The sequence below is a fragment of the Antrostomus carolinensis genome, unplaced genomic scaffold (assembly GCF_000700745.2).
Source record: "Antrostomus carolinensis isolate BGI_N321 unplaced genomic scaffold, ASM70074v2 scaffold29933, whole genome shotgun sequence".
NCBI lineage: Eukaryota > Metazoa > Chordata > Aves > Caprimulgiformes > Caprimulgidae > Antrostomus > Antrostomus carolinensis.
The window spans coordinates 1-14810 of NW_010304942.1; the positions used below are offsets into that span (position 1 = coordinate 1).

Below are 14810 nucleotides of genomic sequence, written 5' to 3' on the forward strand. Positions count from 1 at the left end.
TGCGGCCCGCTGGGGTCGGTCAGTCAGCGGCCGTGTGAGCGGAGACGGACAGGAGCGCTGCAGAGACCGCGCTCAAGCTTCCTCCGGCGTTGGCGGGCAGACAGCCCAGTGCATTTCGATTTATTTCTCTGAGCCATCGGCGTGGTCGGCGTTACCGCCGTTCAGTTACAGGCACCGGCAGCGTGGCGCGGCGGGAGAGGCTTTTAGGAAAGCAGCTAAAACTAATTCCAGGCAAGGCTCTTCAGACGTGTGATTTAGAACTAACTAGTTAAACGCCATGTTTCAGTTTCAGTATCTCTAGTGCTTTAAAAGCCACGCTTACAGAAGCTCTCCAGGCATTGGCAGGGATCTTTGCCGTTCCCAGTCCTCGGTTCAGACAGAGCAGTTACCTTAGCGGTGTGGCCTTGGCGTGGCAGTTGTTGTCTCTGCCCACGCAGTAGGTCTTTTTTTTCTTTTGCCCTTTCCTGAAGTGGAGCATTTTACCCACTTGCTACCAGGCAGACTTCACAGTACATGGCAGAGGTCTGTGCTCCCGGTTTGTCAGGACCTATGGCTACAGGATGATTTATTCCTTCCTCTCTCTAAGGCAGGATGTGCAAGCTTCTAGAAGTCAACTGTATTTTAAACTAAGTAACTGGAGGAAAAATATTTACAAAACAAATAAGGCTTGAAAAATCCACTTTACAGTGCTGTAATTCAGATTGATTTTTGCTTTGTTACCTTGTGCAGGACACAGCTGGATCTCCTCATATCATTTATCTTCATTCCTGTGCCTCTTATCTCTTCTGTTCTCCACGGTGTATTTGTATTTTTATTTAAGATACTGCTCTTTCCTTTGTTTTATGGCTGTTATTATTCAGGGAGTGTAGATATTTCTAATCTGCAGGCTTTCAGTTGGCTACTGGTGTCAGGTGAGAGATGCATCATTTAACCCCCTCCCATTTTATACAGAAAAAGGCTTTTATTGCAGTCTTTCACAGAATGGGAAAACAGGCATGAGAGAGCAGCATGGGAGTTTTAATCGTTGGAATGCAGTACAGTATATTCATTTACATGTTCCAAACTACTGTGTACAATTTGCAGTGAATAAGAAGGACCCGATTCTGGGAGGAACTGCAAACCTCGTTTTTTTGTTGCACTTTGTGGGAGCCAGGGTTTCACTCTACAAATATCGACCGAGCTTCCTCCTCTGCTCCGTGTCATGCGATGCCATCTGTCTGCTTCCCAGGTGCAGCATAAAACAGCTGTGTGCAGCTGAGCAGGTTGCTCTTCATATGTTATTGCAGGGCAATTCTGGTTTTATTCTGGAAAAAAAGCACATTGAGATAGAGAAGGAGCAATGGGTGAGTGAGTGCTGGTGAATGTTTAGCTGGAGTAGTGTAAATTTTTAACGGGAGTAGGATGAGGTTGTTTTGTCTCTCTCTCTCTATACAGGTAGAGCTATAGGTACAGATATATAACACATATACAAAGACTATTTTTTTACATCAAGATCATAATGAAAAAGAGACACGAGTTAGATCCTGACAGGTTGTTGGGTGTGATATACCTGGAATTTGTGTGGGCTGCTTTTCCAATTGGGAGGTGAATGGAAAATGAGTTATCCAGAAAGATAAGGATTAAGAAGTGAGAGAGTGCCTGGGTGTATTGTACACTCTAGTCAGAGATGGGGGGAAAAGCTTGAATTTTTGGAGACTAATGGAAAGCTAACAGGAGAGTTCAGGTCTTCTGTAAGCTTAAGAGTTGTGACCGAGGAAATTCCACTCAGCTGTGTTATGGTGAATAGGTCAGAGAATGTATAGGCATGAAAGTACACATGGAAGACAATAAAGCAATGCCTTTTTTTTACTTCCCCAGCTCATTTCTTGCAGTAAGTTGTATCATTTGAGTCTGTCTTCATTATTTTATTCATTTTTTCAGCTTCTAAAGTTGGTGGTACTTAGTGCATCCAGGAAATGCTTGTTTCTTCATTCCCCAGAGAAGAAGTCCGCTGTACTCAGCAGAACCTAAAGGGCTGACTAGGAAACCTTAACCTTGCCTGGCTCTTCTGACGTTGGTTAGTACACGAGCTGATGTATCTGCAAATACAAAATATGATTTTACCTCCCATAAAATGAACAGTGGATTGCTTTTCCACCTAATTTGAAACATGTGCTCTTTGTAATACCTCTTCTTAAGCCAAGTAGTATATGATATGGGTGTTTCAGAACAGAAGCAAGTTTATTTGAAAGCATAAACATAGAGGAAGCTGGAATTGATTTAGGTTTAATTGCAGCTCAGGAGTCCAGTCTTAAAATCCTTGTCTCTTTTCATGTCTTCATAGTATTTTTGATTTTGTAAGCCGAGGTGAGACTATGATTATCTCAGTGATGCACTGTGTTAAATGGGCCACTGAATCTTAAAATACACCTGGATATATTTACTTATGTGAGATTCTGTATTTATAAAAAGAGACGATGCAAAACTAACTTCTTTTTTTCTTAATCTTCTTTAGGCTTCTATAAAATGGGAATACTTATTGCAGTTCTTGGAATCTGGTTCAGCTCTTCACTTGTAAAAGGAGATTCTAAGGCTGTGACAACATCTCTAACTACAAAGTGGTCTTCGACTCCTTTATTACTTGAAACAAGGTAAGTGCATTGTGATTTTTTTGTTGACAAATCAGAATATGCTTAGAGGATGGAGTAATGTGTTCTCTTTTTCATTTGTTTTGTGGTGCATTGGATTCCAGTCATTATTAACTCGCTGGCAGTAATAATACTTAGTTCAACATGATCATTAGTGTGTTTGGGGAGATGGGATGAATATTTTAAAGGAGATAGTAGTATTTTTTTGCATGGTAAATTCCTTCTTTATGCATTAGAACAAACATTAACTGACTAATTCCCTACTAAGTATTTTTTGCCTTAAAATATTTTACTCAAAGCACTCGATAGAGAGGTTTAGCATGGTCTTGTAAGATTACATAGTAATGACTTCATTGATGACTGTAGGTTTTGGTACATATCTATTGTTTGCATATGTTCAGCTCAGTTGAGCTCAAGTGTAACTTTGTTCAGGTGAGTTGTGAATTGATTCAAAAGTCAACTGCTTTGTTAAGTGTTGTGCAAGTCTGCCTGTGGAGACTTTGATGGTATTAAAGACTTTTTTTTTTTTTTTTAAGACACTACTTAAAAAGAAAAAAGCAAGCAAAATGCCGTCTTTTCACTGCCAGTCTGCTTAGCTCTTTAGAAGTTCCCATCATGTAATTTTGCAGTATTCTAATTTGGAGATGTCTGTGCAAAATAGGACACTTAGATTTTTATGTAAGAGTGTGTGTGTGTGTTTAATTTTATATCATTTAAGGGTGTTGCAGTATCTGGAATTCTGCCTGTGTTATTGCAGATTGGTTCACATGAAAATAGTTGAGTGTTGATGGATTTCATTCAGATGGGCATGGCTTTGGGTGACAGGACAGGTGTGTCCTACGTTAAACTTTTCTGTAACCTTCTCTATAGAAGCTGAAGTTTGAAGACTGAAATATCCTTGAGCAGTAAAATGCAAAGCTCAGGTGTTAATGCCAAGATTTAAATACCCTGACAAAGCCAGACATTTGCTAGGGAAAAGCTCAGCCTAAGAAACTGAAATAGTAAGCAAGTAATAAAAATAATGCCAAAGGCTTGATATGTAACCTAACCGTTATGTTCAAAGAGTTTGGGTAGGTAGGATTGTTCATCTGGGATGAATTGCAGCATGATACAGCACTGCAGCATAAAATCCTTCCTGCTGTTCAATTTCCTCAGCCCAGCGCTGCAATTCATTACCCAGTTGTTCAAGAAGTACTGACCACCTCAGGTCAGAACAACTGACACAAACACACAAGCTACTGTGGCAGCTGGTGGCTCCCAGGCTTCTGCTGCAGCATCCTTTAGCATATGGAGCATATTACAAGTTTAGACATGATACAGTATTTGTTGTTAGCAATGTTTAGAGAATGATTTTACTATCTAACGTTGTGTACCTACGTAATCATACGCTTAATATATGGCAAGTTACAAGATTATGATTTGAAGCTGTGACTTCTCCTTTTGCTCATTTAAAACCAAACAAAAACCCCCACCAAAGGTAGTAGTTCCAACAAAGTAGAGTTTGTTACAGCAAAGTACACAAGAATGGATGTTTCTCATAAAAGACAGCTAACAAAGGAATGTGTTAAGGAGGAATTTTTGAGAAATTAATAGGTGCTTTACAAGCTGCTTTCATGTATTATGTGTTTGTCCTGGCCTGCAACTATTATTTGTTTGGGTTGGTTTGTTTTCTAGCTTTCCTGGTCTTCATTTTCTGGTAACATATGGCTTTCTGATATAAGTAAACATATGGTAGGAGCCAACTTTCTGTAAAGCTTTACCAAGTATTAGAATTGTAACTCGAGGCAAAAATGTCAGATCTAGCTAACTCTTCTCTTCTGACTTAGTGAATTTTTATCAGAAGAAGGCCAAGAAAAATTCTGGAATTTTGTTGAAGCTAGTCAAAATATTAAGACAACTGAACATGATGGTAAGTTTTCATAATATTTTTCTTGATGACAACTGATAATTGACATGGTTGAAAAATACACCACAATGTTTTGTCTTCCGTTGTGTTAGTATTGTAAAAGTCAAATGAGGACTGACTTCAGTAATGTTTTTACTGCAAAGTGCTCAAGGCTTTTGGATATCCGTTGGACAAAAGCTGTAGTGGATGAGTCTGAAGCATGTTTTTTTTGCCAGTTTCTGTTTCAACATGAAGTATAAAATGGTATAAATGCTTTTTCTTTGTGTTTCTTCTATCTCTCAACTGAAATTAAATGGGAGGTCTTAACTGCTTCCCTCCTCCCCAAGCTTATGTTTGCATCCTCAGGAATGTATTTAAGTGTTCTGTTACAGATCTCTTTTGAAGTTCACTCTCATCCGTCTGTACAACTGGCTGTATTGAAAATTGAGGAGGAATGGTCACGTGCATATTTACAGTTAATGTCATGGGCTTCTGTTCGTATAAATCGCAATGAAGATGAAAAGCCTCTCTTCAATGAGAATATAGTACAGTAAGATAACTGCTTGTACTTTGTCTTTACAGGTAGCGATTATTCTTCTTACCATGAAATGCTGAAAGTAGCCTGCCAGAGTCTGTCACCTTTGCAGCAGAATTTATTGAAATTTTCCTTGTCTTTACGCTCTTATTCTGCAACAGTTCAAGCTTTTCAACAGGTTAGTACAGGAAATCCTCAAATGATTTGCAGAGCATTACCTAAGGCCCAGGAAGGAGCAAGCTGTGTAAGGAGACATTTGAGAGTATAAAAAATCCTGAACGGATTAAGTGCTCCATACATCTAAGATGAAGAACATATGGATATACTGATTTCACTGAGTGCCAAATTTGAGTTCATCTGTCTAGAGTAGATTAAAGAACTGTGATTTTGACATGTCTGCATATCTTTGATACCTACGGCACTGGTAATTTTGGAAAGATTTTAATGAGGAAAATCCCTATGGCTCTGTTGGTACATGTGATGCTGCTGCTGTTCCTGTTATTCAGTTGTACTTTCTTGAAGCTAGTAATCCATGAATATATAGCTCTAATGATTACAGCTTAATTCCATAAATGGAATTTTATTGTACTCTCTGTTCTTTTTCAAACTCGGGGTATCATATAGTTAATTGCAAATTGTCTCACACTATAATATGCTTTATTTAAGTAATACTAGAAAACATCTTCCTTTTTCATCTGGAATCATTTTATCATTTGATGTTTGACAAATACAGAGGTTTCAGATGTGTAATGCAAAAAAGACTCAACCCAAAACACTACAGTTCCAAGCCTCACTTTTTGTACCTGGAACTATTACAGTTAATAGACTGTAAAAAAATATTTGAGACTTAACTGTCAAGTTTGCATTTTTTACTTTGCACTTAAATTATGTAATAAACACAGAAAAAGTACTAGTTTAGGAAACTGAAGACGACCAATTGCTACAGAGCTATGCTCTTATTTTCACTTGTTCTAAGGGAAAACATTCAACCTACTTCATTACAAATCCTTTAATACAGATAGCAGTAGATGAACCTCCACCAAAGGGCTGTACCCTGTTTTTTGCTGTGCATGGGGAGAAGACGTGTGAATTTGACTCTCTCGGAAACCTTTTACAGGCAGCTTCAGAAAGGTATTTGCTTAATTTCCTGTCATTGGATTAGCTCTTAAAATTTGACCTAGTTAGATTTACTGCTGTAATAAACCAGTAGTTTCTTGATTTATACTATCCATTGCTTGCACAGAAGTGCCAGTCTCTTATTTCTTCTTAAACCAGATTGGAATGTTTCTTTTCTTATTCCTTGCTCTTTGATATTCTGCTAGGAGGAGGAATGTGCACAAGAAAAGTTGGAAACAATTTGTTGAAGGACAGTAGGAATTCCCACGAGTTATGTAAAGACTTTCATATGTAGAGAGAATAGAAAGAGCTGGTCCGCATATTAAAATGATAGGTAATATAACAGAGATTGTTTCATGAATGGCTTGAAGCATGCAGAGTATTTTTTCCCTATATAATTTTCTTAGCTTTAACAAAACAAACTTATTACCACATAGTATATTTAAAATTCAAAGTTCTTTAGAAGAACAGAAGTTGTTTGTAACTTTCAGTAAGAAAAAGAAACTAGGAAATATAATACCTCTTTAGAGGAAAAAAACCAAAAAAACCCCCAAACAAACCCACAAAACCCCAAAACTTTAAATTTCAGTTTGTCTTTGTGCTGGTTTTGGCTGGGATAGCAATCTTAGTAGTTTTGGTTTTTGTAAAAGCATAAAGGGTTTTTTGTCAGTGTGCAGACATATGGCATCTGTAGCTCACATGCTATTCTTCTGACTCACTGGGAATTTTTTAAATAATTAATTGTATTTTAGACAAAATTTTAAAACAGAAGTTGAAAGTAGTCTTGTCATTCACTTTCTTGTTTGTATACTAAGCCAAGGACAGGGTTCCCTTGAATTTGAGTTCGTGGAACATTTGTTCTTTTACCCTTTTGTTTTTTTTAATACAGAATTTATGAATCACTATCAGAAGGAAAAAAGTTAATTGAAAATTTAAGGGAAGTGATTAATGTTTAAAATAAGGAACATATTAAAATTCAAAATAACACCCAGCTACTTGTTTCCTTTTCATATGTCCATTTTTAACAAAGCTTTATAAACATGCACCAAGTGCTGCTGACCTTAATAATATGTGAGAACAGCTTGAGATATGTATTCGGTGAAGACGGGAAGAGTGATTAAACATGAGCAAAAGAAATTCTGTGTCGCATTGAGTGAGGAAATTGTATGAATCACAGTGTGATATTCTTCAACGTTTACTCTTAGGCCGAAGCCGTTTTTGTTCAAAGGGGACCACAAGTACCCAGTGTCAAACCCTGACAGTCCTGTTGTCATACTTTATGCTGAGATTGGCTCAGAGGAGTTCTACAGATACCATAAGAGGCTTGTTTTAAAAGCCGAGGCAGGAGAAATCACTTATATCCTCAGACACTATATTGCTGTAAGTAAATTTGTGCATTGTAACAAAGGTATTTGACGTGGAAAGAGTAACTGGCCTGGGTTTTAAAAAAGAAAAATGGCCTAAGTTTTGGTCCCTTTACATTGATATTTGCCTAACATGTTGCTGCTTGATATTTATTTGGGATACTCAAAGTTTGTATTTTATTGTGTGTAGCTAAGGAATTAAGAATATTTAAAATCTCACAATTGTTTAAATAAGAGGATCACTTGATGTTACGAATACAGAGTTAAACTCCAGATAAATTACAGAGTTTAATGTAAAAAAAAGTTGTCCTACCTCTATTAGATTATAGGAAATATAGCCAGATCTTTCCATGAACAAGCCACTTAGTTACTTCATATAAAAAGCAAGGATTAGCCTTAAGGTTCTATTTTCCAGTGAAAGACATTGTTCCTGTAGCAATTTAATTACAGAACCACTTACTAGTCCTAGTGCAGTTTATCCTGGTTTCCATCTCCCTCCCCTAAATTGCCCATAACCACTGGGTTAGTGTTTAACTCTACATTTCAAAAGCTGTGAGAAATTTGAGTTGACTTTTTTCCTGAATGTTGCCTAATGTTGCTAAAACCTGCAGTGTAGCAGGTAGTAGCCAGACTTGAATGCAATAAAAGCATCAGCTGGTTCAATTCTAGTGATATTTGCACTTTTTTATAAAATTAAGTCATACGTTTCACACACTGCATATGCCACTTCCCTCTTAAAAAGTAATTTATCAGTGTTGGGAAGAGTATTTACATTCAGAATATATCTTGATACAGTTGCTTGAGTCCTGTATGCTTCAGAGTACTTTAAACAAGTGATCGTGTTTCTTTCCCATTAAAGTCAACTAATTATACATCTATCGAGTCACTGATTTATCATTTTTTTTGTATTTCTCTGTTGTAACTCTTCAGTGAATGTTTCATTTTTGAACATCACCGTTGAAGTTCCTTTCCCTCTTTTCTGTGATTTGATGACATGAGTCTATCCTGCTCTACTTGGCTTACATACTGAATCCTGAGAACACTGTTTAGTGTTCCTCTTTACTTCGTGCTTTTCAGTGTTTTTTTGGTTCAGAGAGTATCTCTGCTTGCAGAACTTCAAAAAGTTTTCTAGAAATACAATAGGAAGTACAATTATTACAGCATGTGACTGCAGAATCGCTCATGGTTTTTTTTCTCACTTGGACATTACCAGTTATGTCTGAAATGTATACCAGCTTGAGATTTCTTAGCTTTGGGAAATGTCAGCTTTTACTTTGTACATCAAAACAAAGACTTGCAATATCGTACTGTTTGCTTTTCCTTACAGAATCCCAGTAAAGAGAAAGTCTACCTCTCTGGCTATGGTGTGGAACTGGCTATTAAAAGTACAGAATATAAAGCCAAGGATGATACTCAGGTGAAAGGTGAAATATTATTTTAACTATTTTAATATTAACATTTTAATTTTGCAAATATAATTGGATATTTATTTTATATGAATGACTGCTTCTCTGAATTACAGATATTCTTCTTTCTTCAGCTCTGAAATAATTTGTCTTCCTCTTTCTTTTTGTGATTAAGTTCTTTATGAAGCATATCTTCACCGTGGCACTAGTCTTCTGTCTTTGTGAAATGCTGGGCACAATGGAGTCATGACTCTGCACTAGATCTTAGTAATGGCACTACTAATTAAACTAATTTTTTACTAGATAACCAGATCTCTGCAGATGTAAAGCAGTTCCTCTACCTTAATTTGCCTTAGCTTATCCATCCTCAGGGCAGAATGTGTTTCCTGTTACTGTTCTTTGGGAAAATAGAACTTATTTGCTTTTGCTGCTTTCTTTAGAGCACTCATCTCCGTTTTGCAAACTCATGCACCTTCCAAAATTATTTAGTTAGAGTAATCTAAGTGCGTATACTTTTTAAGTAGGTGTTCATACACATATATAAAACCCTAGAATTGCCTGCTTTTATCTTGGACTTAAGTAAAATTATTTATTTATTTATTTTTAGTTCAAGTTAACAGTTGTGGAGAACCAAACTCAGATTTTGAGAGTTCTTCAGGATTTTGTGGTTTTATCAGCTTCTAGATACAGATCTAAACTCTGACTCAGAATATTTTTCCACCATTTAGAGTACAGACACATAAAACCTTTGGTCTTTATTTGTTGAAGTATTTTAAGATAAACTCACAAACTCAAGATTTTTCTTACTGCGTGAGAATTTCCATTAATTTGTCATCAGAAAGTCATGCAAAAGGCTGGATACTGTTTGTAGAACAGGATATTGGAGGCCTTCATCCCTTCAGGTAGGGACAAAAAGAGTAATTTTGGGGAAGATTTGTTATTTGTAAACTTGTGAAGTTTTATACCAGTATTGATGCAGTAATCTAAAATGTTTTACAAAGTGGACAAACCGCACTTACATTGCTATGGGCTGCTCATAGATAGTAAGCTGCACATCAGAGGCATATGGTTCTCATCAGCTCCTGCCTGATTCTGTGAGTGTTCTGACTGGGCAGTCTTTTATTCATGTCTGTGCTGTTTTGGCTTGTCCAGAAGCAAACAGTCATCTAAAAGTGCAGGACTTTTGGTTAGACTTGAGCATAAAACATCTAGTTTGGAGCTGGCTTGTGTCCAGCTAGTTAGGAGATTCTTTTGCACAGATTTCTTTTTGATGATTAAGCCTAGAATTTGACTTTGCTCAGATACTACTTTTTATAATTTATTTTGGGGCTAAAATTATGTTTGTGTTCACAACTGAAGTTTAGCACTTACTCTTCAAAGCTGGCATGTCCTGAAAGCTCCTAGGTCCTAGTGAATTCCTCCTAGATCTCCGATATCTCCATTCCTCTTCAGCTTTTCCTTCTCAGTAATCCAACCTGGTTTTATTTCGGGTGTTACTGTGTTCATTTGTAAAGGTAGCGTCTCTTGGGTGCAGGTTTAAAAGTAAACCTGAAACTTATTCTTTCTTTCTTCTTTTTGGTTACTGCAGTGTGGTTTTGTTAAACTCATCAAAATGAGTGTGAGAACTGTTTCTGAACAGCTTGGTAATAATGGTGTTCTCTGGGTGTTTATAGGCACAGATGTGAATGCTACAGTAATAGATGAAAATGACCCTATTGATGAAGTGCAGGGATTTCTGTTTGGAAAACTAAGGTAAAACTCAGTTGTAAGTTGTTGTTTTTTGTCATATGAAAAAACTTGATGCAGAGATCTTGATCTTTTGTTTTGTTATTATTTTTTAAATGTCTGAGTTATCCATACGTGTTAGCAGCATACATTTTCATATGTTAGTTTCTTTCAGTTAGCAGCAGACTTGCTTACAGGAAACCACAGATGTTGTTTTACCCTCATACCCTTTTAGGCAGTTGTATCCTGACTTGACAGAAGAGCTGAAAGAGCTTAGAAAACACCTCGTGGAAAGTACCAATGAAATGGCACCTTTGAAAGTATGGCAGTTACAAGGTACTCTGTATGAAGTCTTTCAGTGTTGTACTGCAAAAACTTAATGTAAATGTATCTTCCTGTGTTCTACACAATTGAGGTTGTTAGTGGCTGTTTACAGTTGAGAGAGTCTGACTGTAAATTCCTGCACTGGAAACTACTGGATTTTCTAAAGCTTCTTTGCAGAGTCCTGTTGAAATAGATTTTAGAAAGACTGTTTCACAGAATTTCTGAAGTGAGGTTTCCTTTCTGTATTGTGAAGTACAGTGAGCCACTCGCTCTTAAACTGACTACTTGTATGATCTGCTAAATGCAGAAAAGCAAAGGAAATGGAAAGTTTCTTTCCATGGTCACTGTCTTGTTGTGGAAAGCTGAGATTTCTCAAGACCAAAGGAAAACTGTATTTCAAAAGCATCTGCATGCAACTCTGGCTTGTTTCCTTGGAAATCACCTGTACAGGCCTGTGGAAAGGCTTTTCATCCTCTGGAAAAAAAAAAAAAAAAAAGACTAATTTGAAATGCTGAACATATGTTGTAGCCACTAAGAATGTAGGTGTATCCAACAGATGGCTGTTTATATTTCTAGCTTGTGAAACAAGTACCCAGATCCTCCCACCTCAGCCAAAAAAACTGGTGATGGTTGGGCTCATTGAAACAACCTGTAGACAGGATACATCGGTTCATTTTGAAAGAGTTACTTACTTCAAGGCAATGAATAGAAGTTGAATACAGGGAGGAAGATTAAAAAAAAACTATCCAAAGCTGCATATAGAAAATGAATTTTCATAGGTAACAAATAAGCAAAAAAGTTGAAAGCTAAAGTTAAGTTGACTCTGCATTGGCTTGTTTTCAGTTTAGAGTTCTTGATGTCTATTTTTTCACTTCTAGATTTAAGTTTTCAAACTGCTGCTCGCATTTTGACTGCTCCCCCTGTGGATGCTTTGATGGTCATGAAAGATCTCAGTCAGAACTTTCCTACAAAGGCCAGGTAACTTTAATTATGAGTTCTAGGAAGTTTTCTTACTATCTTTTGAGCAGAACCTGAAACAGGTAGCACTGGTTGGGTTAATATCTGAGTTTCCATTTAGCTGGAAGCAAACACTGGGGAATGTTTATACAGAGAAGTTCTTCAGCATATGGCTACAAAGAGGATCTTCCAGTGTTTCTCTTGGATGACAGCTGATGTGGACTGGGAAAATCTGACAGAATTACCTGTGCTATTTTGTTGTGAAATACTTTTGAACCTTTTGCATCAAGGCTTCAAGAATTTATTGGATAGGTTTTCTGTTTAGTGGCTTTAAGGTTTATCTATTCAGTGGATCCCACTACTCTTGCCAAACAGCCCAGTCAATCTCATGTCAGAGACTGATATGGAATGCCACTGTTTTTTTGCACTTTGTCAATGATTGTCTTGAGCATATTCAAATTAATTCCAAGAAATTCAGTCATAATCTGGCCCGCCCAAACAGTCTAGAAATGTATTTCTTTTGCTAAATCCTATTACCTGGGTTGTGAAGATGGTATTATAGGAACTCCTCCTTTTTGAGTAGGTGAGATATACCTGAGAGTACAAAGAACTGAATTCAAGTCTTATTTCCCACTAACTGATGTTAAGACTGTGCTATATATACCTTCTTAAGATAGGCATTGTCCTCTCATTGCGTCTTTGGTCTGATCTGTGAGCTGTACTCGCACATTCTGTGATGATGCAATCACTAGATCCAGTGTAAGGAAAGGAATGGGAACCCGCAATAAGGAGCAAAATCTCCCTATTTTCTGCTGCCAGCCTCCACTTCTACCTTTCTGGCAGCTGCCCAATTTTATTATGGTTAATGTGAAATGAAACACTGAGAGTTGGCATGTGGTTAACGTTTCTATGTTCTGTTGAATTATACAGTATAAGAAAAAATAGTGCATTCTGCTATTTAATGGTACCACAAAATGCAGGTGCTCTTGACTGCAGCTCTTTATACTAGGACACTAAATATATTTATGTGTAAAGTACAAAAAATCAGATAAGTAGGTACGTAATCTATACGTTAGATAAACAGAAAGATGTTTCACAGCATCATGTTTTTATTTCTGTAGAGCCATAACTAAAACAGTTGTTTCTTCGGAACTCAGAGCAGAAATTGAAGAGAACCAAAAGGTAATGCTTCCAGAAAGTAATGTAGTGTTTTTGCACTTATGTTTTAATATAAATTCAAGCTTTGAAAATAATGATTCTATTTAAAAGTTTACATTTTGCTAAAAAATAATGACCCGGTATTTTCCTAAATAAAACTTTGTCTTAGTATACATCTGGGAAGTAAAGACGTGGTGGATTTTTGAACATGGATTAGGAATATAGTTTAGTTTATCTGCTCAAATATGAAAATATTATTTGGAAATCCTTTGAGTGAGATCACTGTGTTGGGGAACGACTATATCGATATGGGATTTTGTTCACAGAGCTGCCCCTACAATGGTTGTTCACAGTAGTCAAGTGTTCTGATAGTTCTTTGGCAAGCACTTGTTAATGTGCATGAAAGTGACCTCCTGCTTGGCATCTGAACTCAGAATCTGGTAACTGTATTTATTTATCTTTATAAAACTAACTTTAAATACAATGAAAGTACTATGTTGTTAACCCTTGGGGAAAAATGTTTACAAAAAGCAAACAGTGTACGTGTTTGTAGGATTTCCATGCAGACTATCTTAATCTGATGAACAGGACTGTATCAAAAATGAAGCAGTAGAAATTTTGATGTCTAGGTCACATCAGTCGTTACTTAAGTTTCTGAGTTATCCATTTGTAGTGATGACTTGCCAGCTAAAGTTGTGTAGAGATGTTTAGTATGTTCCTTGTAGGACTCTGCCTGCATGGTGGCCTTTCAGTCTCTGACCTAGTTCTCATTTGAGTGGTATAGTAGATGTGTGAAATCTGAATGCCATAGCACTACTTGTCCTAGGTAACAGATAAAAAGAGACTGACTTCAAGTTACTGACTTCAGGTTTTGATTATGTTCTGAACGTCTCAAAAGCAACTAGATATTAAAAGTGTGGGTGCTTTTTAGGGGAAGTTATTAGAGTCAAAATGTATTTACCTTTTTAGATTATTTAAACAATGTCTGACCTGGATGGAACATAGCTTGTTAGAAAGCTATTGCTTGAAAAGCAGATATATTAAGCATCTTCTTGTTTTAAGGATGCTGAAGATTTTAGTTCTCATTACCCAATTTGAGATGGTGCTTAGGTATCTCCATTCATCAGTGTTTACAAGGAAGTGGCAGAATAAACTCAAAACCTTCTGCCGTGGCTTAGAATGATTCATACTATTTGGAGGAAATGGTTCCAGTGTTGGTGTTTTGAGAGTGAAACTAGTGAAGGAATAAAAAATTAACAGCTATTCAGGTAAGTCTACGTATGCTTTGAAACAGAGGAATAGGAAAAAAGCAGGTGGTTAGGGATCTCTGGAGGTCACTGAGTAGGCTCTAGTGTTTGCAGAAAAATGTTTCAACAGCTCTGTTGTGTACTTGGCATTAGCAAAGCCTGGAAAAAACAACAGCCACCTGGGAATTTTATACAGGCTTTTGTACGGAATTTTGTACAATTAAAATATACCTGGTAGTGCAGTCTGGATAGAGTACAAAACAAAAATTTAAGATGGTAATAAAACCAAAGCCAAACAACAGCTTTTTCTATGTGACCTATGCTGATCTATTCGTACATTTCAGTCTTACTTGGTATTAACAGGAATAATACAAAGTACATTAAGTACACAGACATTTTTGTTTAAAATCCAATCAGTGGTACTTGGTTAGTCTAGTACTAAGTACAAAGTCACCTGACATCTACT

General features: G+C 36.8%; 1 protein-coding gene across 1 annotated transcript in view; it reads left to right on the forward strand.

Moving 5' to 3' along the window:
* Nucleotides 1–2501: 2501 nt before the first annotated feature.
* The window catches only part of UGGT1 (UDP-glucose glycoprotein glucosyltransferase 1), a 42082-nt gene continuing 29773 nt past the window's right edge, over nucleotides 2502–14810 (forward strand). Inside the window, exons 1-10 of the mRNA XM_010164647.1 lie at nucleotides 2502–2630; nucleotides 4454–4536; nucleotides 5095–5225; nucleotides 6066–6178; nucleotides 7369–7543; nucleotides 8855–8951; nucleotides 10607–10685; nucleotides 10894–10994; nucleotides 11861–11960; nucleotides 13061–13121. Of these exons, the coding sequence (XP_010162949.1) occupies nucleotides 2506–2630; nucleotides 4454–4536; nucleotides 5095–5225; nucleotides 6066–6178; nucleotides 7369–7543; nucleotides 8855–8951; nucleotides 10607–10685; nucleotides 10894–10994; nucleotides 11861–11960; nucleotides 13061–13121 (1065 nt within the window). The 5' untranslated portion in view covers nucleotides 2502–2505. The remainder of the gene's footprint in view (nucleotides 2631–4453; nucleotides 4537–5094; nucleotides 5226–6065; nucleotides 6179–7368; nucleotides 7544–8854; nucleotides 8952–10606; nucleotides 10686–10893; nucleotides 10995–11860; nucleotides 11961–13060; nucleotides 13122–14810) is intronic.